Below are 11038 nucleotides of genomic sequence, written 5' to 3' on the forward strand. Positions count from 1 at the left end.
AGGTCAACTTTGACTTTATACACAGTATGTATTCAATATTACTTTATTTGCAGTACGATTTAATTATTTAATTACTATTTTATTGCTTTTGTAAACTGTATGAAATGCCCTTTAGAGTCAAAGTCTCGAAATTGTTAAAAGGCCTTTATATTCTATTTCGTAATTTTGCATAACAGTATGCCATTATTCCAATAAAAATGGCAATAACCAAATTTTAACTATTTATTGATATATCCAGCAAGCTTAGTGGTTGTTCCTACAATAAGTAAACATCTATGTTTTGCATCCTTGTGTACTTTACTATGAGCTTTTCCATCATTAACATTACAATTAAACCAACAGGAAATAATAAATAACCAATAACTAGCTAGACTCTTTAGGACATCGAACGATAAATCTTATGTTGCTATCACACCATTAACGGAGACCAAGGTTCAATTTTTAAATTAACCTAATCCGGAAAATTTTTTTTTAATTTTACTAGTCATTCTTGCTCAGTTGGATGTTAGCAGTAGGAATGATGAAATTCTTTGCAACCTTTCCCTCAGTTAAAAGGATCATGCTAGAAATACATGAAGTCAGACCATACCAAACTTAAGCCGCAAACCATTAATGGTACCACGAAGAACTGCAAAGCTATGATAGTTCCTATCCGATTAAAATTTTTATCACATAGAAGCTACAACAGCTACAACCCTACAATTATCATCACGACATTGCCATATCATTCACATATGTAAAAATCGATTTTTACAGATTGGCAAGAACATCTGCAACTGTTAGACACTGCAACACAAAAGATTGTGTAAATTCGTTCAGTACCATAAAATAGATTTCTGACGAATTACTAGGAACTAAATTTTAGTTTTAAATTGAAATTGCTTCTTATTATGTTTTATGAAGGTGTTTAACCAATATAAATAAATAAGTAGTATCATTTAATAAAATGAACCAACTGTAGACAGTGCAACGTAAGTGTTGGGTCATGCTACGTTTATATAAACGTATATGTAATAAAGGTGTAGCAGGGCTAGAGAAATTTCGTAGATTCAAATATAAGTTTAGGATCTTCCTATGTCATGAATAGGTGTGTTACTAAGTTATTTAGATTTAGCCGCGCACAGTGTTTTATTTGATGTGAAGAAGTCAGATTATATTGTTGACGCTGTATTCTACAAGCTTTACTGCTTCTCCATATGCAATTTCACTGAATAGCACCAATTTTTCCCTAACCTCAATGAGTAACGTATTTGCCTAGTTGGCACTACAAGTAAGCTAGCCTAGGCTCATAAGAGAGTAGAGTACACAATGATTTTTATTTAAAGAAAAGAGCTAGCTTTACTTTGAGACGTATAGATAGGAATGAAGACAGTTCATGCAAAGAGTAAAAGAAGTCAGAATGATAACTAATTATATTAGTTTCAGATTTGCGATTCCTTATTTAGACTTACTCCGCTAGTTCGCTACTGACTAATGGACCCCTTTCTTCACAAATACGTTGATATTTACCGTATAAATAGTTATGTAGAGCAATGATAGTAGAGTATTTATTCGTATGTGGTCCATTCCTTGAATTTATTGGTATCAACAGAGTAGTCCGTCCAGTTAATCTACGTTCAATAAATAAATTACATTTCTCATTGTACTGGATTCTATCATTTCTTTCCTCCCATATGTCCCTTAACAATGTCGACATAACATGAGCTTTATGATACATTGTAGGATATTAGGACCTTATTAACGAAGTACACTTATTAATGATTCTGCCTAGCGATAATGAGACGTTTCATAACTAATACGGAAACAATGGCAGCTATATCCCTGGCTTTCAGCCGGCTAATATTTGATCATCACTATCGATATTAATCGAACTGATTAAACTCAAATGGTAATTGTACTACAATACTACATTCGAATAAGAAGACATGAGTAACAGAAATTTCGGCCTTATTTGTCATGGTGGTAAACTGGATAATACTTAATACTACATAATACAGTATATACTATATAGCCGGCTACTTTAGTCGCTCAAAATTAGTTACCGATATATTTTATTGAATTACGGCTAAATTTACTATGGTGGTAAACTAGTAATATCTAACACTAAATATCACTGTATATATTGCTGACTACTTTGGTCACGTAAATCAATTACCGATATATTTTATTGTCTATTAATATTATTAAATGAGTATTATTTCATAGTTTTCTTTCTGTTGTCAAACTAACAATCTAGCAATTGACATCGCGAATAAAAATACAGAAAAATTGATGAAATTATTCTTCACAATAAGGTATTTGGTTGATATATGATAATTAAAGCATAAAAAAATAATTTTATGAGTTTATTGCGAGGCTAATAAATAAATAAAGATAAATATTTTTGTTTCCCTGTCGATTCTGAATCAGAAAATAATAATATGACATAGCTACGGTAACACTGTATATTTCCAATCTTTAAAATTTTTAACAAATTGTTATATTGATTTAAACTTATCAATAATAAAGAGATATGACTCATGTGAGTACGGGACATCTATCACCCGAAATAGAACTGTTCCGTCTCTAATGATAAAATGAAAACTTTAAGGTATGGCAAATTCGCATTCGTTGAAAAATCCATGGCATATTACGATAGAGAGTAAATACATAAAGTTAAACCTGGAGTTTACAGTTTCAAATTTTACATGGAGTACATATTTACAGTTATGGTCCATGATATAACTAATTTGTTAATAATACGCCTGTTGTAATATGCTATACTTAATCAATGTGTCATTCACACGTTAGCTTTGAAATAACTTCGAATAATTTAACTTAACACGTTAAACTTTAGAAAGCGTTAGTATGCGGTAAACTTCTGGATACCTCACTGAAGAAATTAAAAAGTAGTCATCAAGAAATACATTTTAGAAATTTTACAGCTTTTATGTCCTATTTAGCCCTACACTTACAAAATAAGTAGTATACAATATTAGATCAAGTGTTAGCAATATGCCAGGTATGTTTTATTTGGATATAGTATTGTAATGGTAGGCTATAAAATAGTCAAATTTTGAAAATATATTGCCGTGAAATATAGCACTTTTCTGAAAAGCTGTTAGTAAGGGTATAAATCTACACGTATATAGCATGTTTAAAATTTACTAATAATTATATTTATAACTAAACGTGTTGATAAACTTTGTCTAAAATTTTTAATCGGCATTATTGATCAATCCTACATCCATTGCAGTTGTACCAGTTACGCGTTGGGATGTTTAATAGCTACTAAACTATGGCATATATAGGGACTTTCTTAATCTTTATGAATTTGATAGCTACCAACTAGGGAGCTCATGGACGTTTTCTTAGTCTTTATAGTAGTTCATGACCGTTAAATTTTGGTATACATGGAACTTTTCCCAATCTTTATAATGGCAACTAACTATGGAGTTTATAGAAGTGTTCTCGATCGTTATAACAACTAATTAATTATTATTGGTTACATAAAAGTTTTCTCATATTTATTAAGCGCTAAGTATAAAAGACAGTAATTTAATCTTGTTACCCTTCATTATAATTATTAACGATCACAGATAGATATTAATTAAAGTGGCAAGTGTTACAGTTTGCGAATATTAATCACATATGCACCTCATTAATGTATAAAATGAGAAGGAATAACATAACATGCATTTATTTTAAAGGAAATATTAATGGACATAATATGCCCGTAATTAATTATTAATAGTAGTTATTCAGAAATTTTTAATAAAAATACCGAAAAGAAATGTTCGTAAATCAATCGCTACGCATTATATTAAAATAGAAAGATATGAATGAATTTAATTAATAAAGAACATAGAGAAAATAGCTATTGGATAGTAATAAGTATAACGTAATAAAGATAAAGAAGATACTAAATATAGTAAAATATACTGTCAGTATAATACAACACTGATTAGAGTTATTAATTAGCATTGGATTAAAAATTTGGTAAAATACGGGTATACTTGCTAAGGCATAATTGTAATCGCCTTCGATGATAATTAATTTTACGAATCAATATTCTTTCTGCTACTGTAAGTGGATAAAGTTGAAAGTTTGAGTTAAAAATTGATACTAGTACATAATAGAGATGACTCGCTACTTATCTCTTGAGTTTGTTAATGCTTGAAAATATTCCCCATGAGTTGTCATTAATTTTATGAGTTAATATTCTTTCTAATATTATGAACACTAAAATTGAAAAACTGGGCAGAGATATCAGTGCCAATTCAATTGGTTGCAAGTTAATATATAGTTTTTGCCTTTTTAGAATACTTAACTTGTAGAATTGATCGTTTTATAAGACATTTGTTCTACAAGCAAGTAGTAACTAATAGTAAATGATTTAGGTGCTTAAATAGTGAGTAAAAATATCGCAAATTAGATTACTTTTGAATTCTTCTATCATAAATTATACAATCCCGTAGTTTGAGATAGTCAAATATTTGAAATGTTATTAAGCATAGGCCTATCCCCTTTTGTATTATAGATGTCCTCTAGCTAAGTAAAATGATATTTCTACATTATAATTAGTGCTTCAATAATCACATATATATATAATCAAGGAGCATCCATGCTATTATTCTGTTATCTCCAACTATTAGTCCCATACATTCTGGTTTATATTATTAATTTATATAATTGTAATTGTTATGCAGGATTGCTATTTTTGATGCGATGTTTTTCTATTGTCGATTTATAGTAATCTTGCAATAGAATTTTATCAGAGTACAGACATTATTTCAAAAAATTGCGTAGTCTATAGTTGTATGGATCAATTATTATTTCAATACTTCATTAATTAGCTTCACCTTATTTTTCCATTGTTGGTAAGTATCCGTTATATCAGTAAGGGTTTGTGCCTACAATTGTTAGTTTTTCAATCGTATTATATTGCAAATAAGTGTTGATTAATTTATAGCATTCATGACCGGAATTAATTATCACTGTCAGTAATTATATTCTATCTGATGATTTATATATTGTAAATTAGTATTGATCACTTTAATTATCACCGATTGGCAATCATAATATACGCGTATAGTCATGATTATTATCTCTGTAAACTACAGCTGTTTTTTAATCGAGTTCTAAGTCTAGCTAGGATTTCAAAGTAAATGAGATCCTATAAATCCAAATTATGTATAGCCTAATTCATGGCAATCATCATCTTATGGTTGATATTTTTTAATAATTTAATAAAACATTTTTCTATTTAGGGAAATCGTAAGACTAATCATATTAACCATGGTAACTTTAACGATGATCAAATAACTAATTAATTTTTCCATTGTCTTTAACAACTCATAAACATTTGCTGATCGGTTGTAATGGCTTTTCCTAAGCTAGAAAGAAATAATAGGGTCATAGTTCATTTCGATTTTGATCACGATTCTACTTTTTAAATTTCAAATTTAATTGCAAACTATAGAATAAATAGCAAATTAATACTTCAGATTGATTTATCAATTTCATGAAGACTTAGCAAGTGAGGCGATGATCTCATAAATTCAATTCTTTTCCTGTTGCTTTTATAATTTATAACGTCTGATAAATTCAATAAAAATTTACGGTTTAAATACAATTCGTTCTTCCAATGATTACCGAAATAATAAAATGTTAAAGCTTGCAGCGATGGAGATGGCTTCAAACAATGAATGATTGACTAAATAATTTCAATAACCAGGTATACGTCATCACCATGCACTTAACATGGACTTATAGCAATCCCTTTTAGGTTAAAATGGGCAAAATATTTTTTCATTAATCAATAATATTGTAATTGCTACTGGCGGATATAAAGTCTTCTATTTACTAGCTAAGAAGTTCATGAATAAACATTATTCTAAATTCAATACATGCTAAATAACATTGCCTTGATATTGGTCACTTAAACTAATTAACATTAGAAAAGAATATATAAGCTTACCCCTATTTAATACTTGTTGATATTGTTGCCGCTGGAACGCTTTAATTAGTGCTAGTTGATCATTCATAACATCAAGATAGAAGATTTAGATTGTCACTAATATAAGATAGTTTGCATCGTGATATCGTAAAAACAAGTTTTCGCATTTTCCGAAAGAAGAAAAATTAAATGTTTAACATATGTATGGCGATGATTTAATTGGACTTTGCTCCTGTTCTAACTAAATTTTCATTTAGTGATTACTGGAAATATTTCAATCAAGGAAGAAATCTCAAGTTAAATTAATTTTCAAATTAAGAAAAGGATAAAAAGCCCCACAAGCATTTATCTATGCTACCGCGAGGATCTAAATATTTTGTAATAAATATATAACATACCACATTGATTAGATAAATCAACCAGAAAGAATTTTATTGCCTCTTATTACGTGCACACTTTCTCGAAAACAAGCTTAAAATAATAAAGTCATTCTTACTTATTTGGCTCAGTTAAGCGACTATCTATTACAATCACGCAAATTTCTTGCTGAAATGACAAGAAGTAATCCATAAGGATTAGTTACAAATGCTTGTATGATATACTGAATTTTTTACAGAAAAACTATCTACCGATTTAATATTCTACTAAATATATCTTAATAAAAGCTGATCATGACAGAAGCTATAAATTTGACAGTAATTCCTACAACAATCAAAGGAGGACCCTCGGTGCAAGATGAACTGGAACTTGCTCTCGAAATTCGAAGACGATTATCAATTGCGCGAATTGTTATTGGCGCTATCGCATTGGTTGTATCGTTTATTGGTACCATCTTAATATGTATAACTGCTGCTCGGGTCAAAAGATTATGGAGCTTTACCAATATCGTAGTCATCAATATGTGTATAGCTGCATTATTATTCACAATGATTGGTTTATTTAATGCTGCAACTGAATTCACATCTTATAAATCATGGCCTTACGGTCCAGTAATGTGTAAGCTATTTACTGTATTCATTCAGATGTCAGTTATTTTTATTGCTTATTCCATGGTCTGCGTTAGTTATATACGTTACCGGGTTATCTGCCAGCCGTTTAAGACCCCACCTGCACCGAGTATAGCGTACATTATAGTAATTTTGCTATGGATTATATCGATTCCGCTACCAACAGTCTATGGAGTATTTACAAGAGTCTACAACTTTCCTGTTGCACCCAACGTTGAAAGGCCTTTCTGTGTACGCCAATATCAAAATCAGGAATACTCTTATATGCAAGGTCTATCACAGAGGACTTGGAGAGTCTTAACGTGGTTATTATTTGCTGTCAACGTCGTAATTCCGTTAATACTCATTTTATTCTTTACGATTAGTATTCATCTTGAATTAAATCAACAACCTGCCGTGACAATGAACATCGATACTCGAGCTGATAAAATATATGCAATTAAGAAAGACGTTAAGAAAATGAATTTAGTCATTTCTTTAGCATTTTTTATTACATGGAGTCCCATTACAATTTTATATATTATTTCCGAATATAATGTTTTTGATCGGCAACCTAATGATACACTAATTCAAGCAATACAGCGCTATCATCTAGGGCAAGGGCTCCAATTCTTTTTTATTACTTTATGTAATTGTTATGGCGCTACAACTATTACTATATGTTATAAATTTAATCCTCACTTTAACAGAGCATTCCAAAAAATATTACGTCGATGTTACAACAAGAAACAGAGCAAGATTCAGCCTGTGCCAAGTCGATCAATAATAATTCCTAGCAGTAAATCAACGAACACTTCTGTTTTATATAATAAGTATAACTTATAATTTTAAAATGTGTAGCTCTGCTCTATTGCCTTACACTATTTATTTATCAACTTATGAAAGGGTCGAGTAAAGCGACAAAAATGTATATTATAGTCGACATTTACACTTTAAAATTATATATATATGACATGTTAATCTTTTCTTTATCGGTACTAATATATAAATGATATAATATGTATTAAAATTATAGCAGCTATTCGTTCGTATTAGCATCATTTATTACCTAGGATCTGACTGTTGAATAATACAAAGATCCGTTTCTATATGTCATAAACTTAGCTATCGTTAAAATTACTGAAAGATCATATCGTTACTGTACAAATAGGCGTTACGTGTACATTGAAAACCTCCTTATTATATCGATGATGTAATTTAAATATCTAGTCATTTGTTCTTCCAACTATAAGGATATCTACATGAACGATCGAATTAAACTCTTTAAACATTAAAAAATACTGATAAAATTAGATTGATTAGCTCTACAGCTAGATATCGATCTGATTCATGTTGTTTGGTATATAAGATTGTTTCCTCTCTTCCACTGTTTGTATAGTAGGGAGAAATAAATCAAAAATTATTACTATATTGATTCGCTTCTATTTTATAGATACTCGAGCAGATATTTTTATCTACTCCTTACCTAAACCGATTTGACTTAAAGTAGGTAAAATCCTTTATTACTAAGTCACGGTTGTACCTATGTACGCGAATAGTAAGTTAGATCACAATAGGATAGCGATACAGTCTGAAGATGCTTTGCGAATTGTACGTGATCAATTGGCTATAGCAGACTATACATAATGCTAATTCTGCTTCGATACTATATGATCTACGTTATTTTAGTCGTTTCTATTAATAATTATTAGTAAAGCTTTCCAGGTTGTACCATTTCCAACAGTCAATCATGTAACACTATAAAAGATAAAAAGTTACAAAAGAAGTTTGTTAATATGAAATTACCATAATCAACGAATTAAATTATGAATAAATTCCAAGAGAACTATACCGTATATCATATCAAGCTAAAGCTTTACAACTTACTCGAATGAAACCGTAGCACTTTATTTCAAGTCAGCATGATGTAAAGATCATATAAGCTAGGAGAACGTACAGATGCAATGTGTATGTTCCATATCATTCACTGAATACAAAATAATATAGTTAACACAATAATTTATTCTATGTAGTCGATCCAGCATTGTAACTATTTAGGAATCTACATTAAGATAGTCTAGTTGTGAATTTTCTTTTTAATTTATAACATTGTGCAGGTTATATTCTAGTTCATTTGAACGGGTAACTACTCGTAATATAATAAATGACATTCCTACAATTGTTTTGTATCGTGTTATATTTCACATCCATAGTAAATTTTGCTGTATTAAACAGATAATGACAGTAGTGTTACTTTATTCACAATCATTACGTTAGTATAACAATTATACAATTTTAATCTTAGGGCAAATTTACCATTATGAATGTTTGGATCAGAAACAACATATCAAACATCTATCTATCATCATTCTTCTTATCTGAATTATTGATCAATAATTGCTTGCAGTACATTAAAAGCATATTGAAAGATAATTCTAATTCACTTTGTTATAGATTAGATTAAATGAGAATACCATTTGCATCGAAAGGAATGAATAATAATCATGTCTTTATGGATATATCTGATTCACAACTATGTATGAAAACTATACAGGAACGGAAAGTTTTTCAATTTGTAAGAATTCTCAATGTATTCACGAGTGACATTGACCTTCAGTTAGATAATGTACCATTGATTTATAGGATCATTTATCCATGGAATTGTTATAATTGAAACTTGTTATAATAAAGATAACATAAGTTGCGAAATTGCATCTATAATTGCGTTTGCCTGGCAGTATAAAATTATTAAAAGAAATAAGTAATGAATGTCTAAATTAAGTAAAGGATGTTGCGATTAGTTTTAAATACTGAGACTATAAGTTGTAGCTCATGGGTTGCTAATTGAAAATTATATTTTGCTTATAATAATCTGTATTGTTTATAATTGTAATGAGATGAAAGCTTATATGTAAGCTACTAATTCCTTAATCTGCAAAAGTAACTCACGAATATCGAGTTGATTTTAACTTGATAGGCAAATTACTGTTATATCGTAAATATTTAAAATTGATTTTCAATTCCTTTTTTGTAATTATTATGGCAATAATGTGCATAATTTAATTTTGACTCACATCAAGCTAATTCTCAATATTTATTTCAATCGCATTTTCTACTTATCTATATTGTTTGATTTTGACCTAGCAGCAAACTAGTAGTCAAGCTTTTTAAGTACAATCAATTAACTTTAGTAATCTGTACACAGGATGTTATGAAAGCACCATTGTAATGTACAATGTTTATCATGATTGCTTTTTCTAACAGTCGGCAAAACGTATTGATTTTGATCTACTAGTAAGCCAATCTCTAATATTTATTTGCTCATCTTTCTGGGTATCGACATAGTTTTATCTAGAACCAATAACATAACCCAAGCTTAACATTGAAGCTTTATGTATTATAAATTTACATTTATAATTAATCTGCACAGATGATTTCACAATCTCTGCTCTCAGTAGTAGCATAATAAACATTATATATTACTAAAGTTACTGTATGTTCATTGTTTACGACCGCCCATGTCCTAAATAAATATCATAAGTTAATTTGAATACTTCTATCGGTCTCATTGATGTATTTTATACTTTACTAACAAAGACATTCAAGTAGATCTTTGTGAAGTATTTTAATAAAATGCTTCCTTTGCCTTTTATAATTATATCGTTCGTATAAACTTGCAATTTTAATTGATACCCGTATAAGTGTCTATTAGCCTAGTTAGAAGGTGCCTTGCAATTTTCTCATTTACTACATCAGTAAAGATGAATTGAAAGTTATATGTTTTAAATTTATAATCACGATTACCGTTATGCTTTAAGAAATGATGACACTTGTGTGAGTTAGAGCGCGTTAATAGACATGATCAGCATGTTATCTACTAAATTAGACAGTCTATAATCATTTATCTATTCAAGCGCTCATATAAATACGTGATATGAATATGCATAAGATGGCACTAACTCAGGCATGTGATCTGTCCACTGCCATAATATAGGTGGAGGAAAACGCTTGAAGAGATTTTTGCTTTAAGAATACTACTCGGTAATGAGAGAAACAAAACTATTCAAATTCATTAATTAATTTTCAATAGCTTATTGGGATTTGAAGGCGATCA

The 11038-nt window shown here is 29.6% G+C and overlaps 1 protein-coding gene across 1 annotated transcript; it reads left to right on the forward strand.

The window, feature by feature from the left end:
* Nucleotides 1-6609: 6609 nt before the first annotated feature.
* Nucleotides 6610-7770, forward strand: TRIADDRAFT_55595 (uncharacterized protein; the record flags this gene model as incomplete). The annotated part of the gene is made up of 1 exon (XM_002111470.1): nt 6610-7770. One exon carries the CDS (start codon nt 6610-6612, stop codon nt 7768-7770), a length of 1161 nt encoding a protein of 386 aa, XP_002111506.1.
* Between the last annotated feature and the right edge of the window lie 3268 nt (nt 7771-11038).

Source organism: Trichoplax adhaerens, genomic scaffold (genome assembly GCF_000150275.1).
Source record: "Trichoplax adhaerens TRIADscaffold_4 genomic scaffold, whole genome shotgun sequence".
Taxonomy (NCBI): domain Eukaryota; kingdom Metazoa; phylum Placozoa; class Uniplacotomia; order Trichoplacea; family Trichoplacidae; genus Trichoplax; species Trichoplax adhaerens.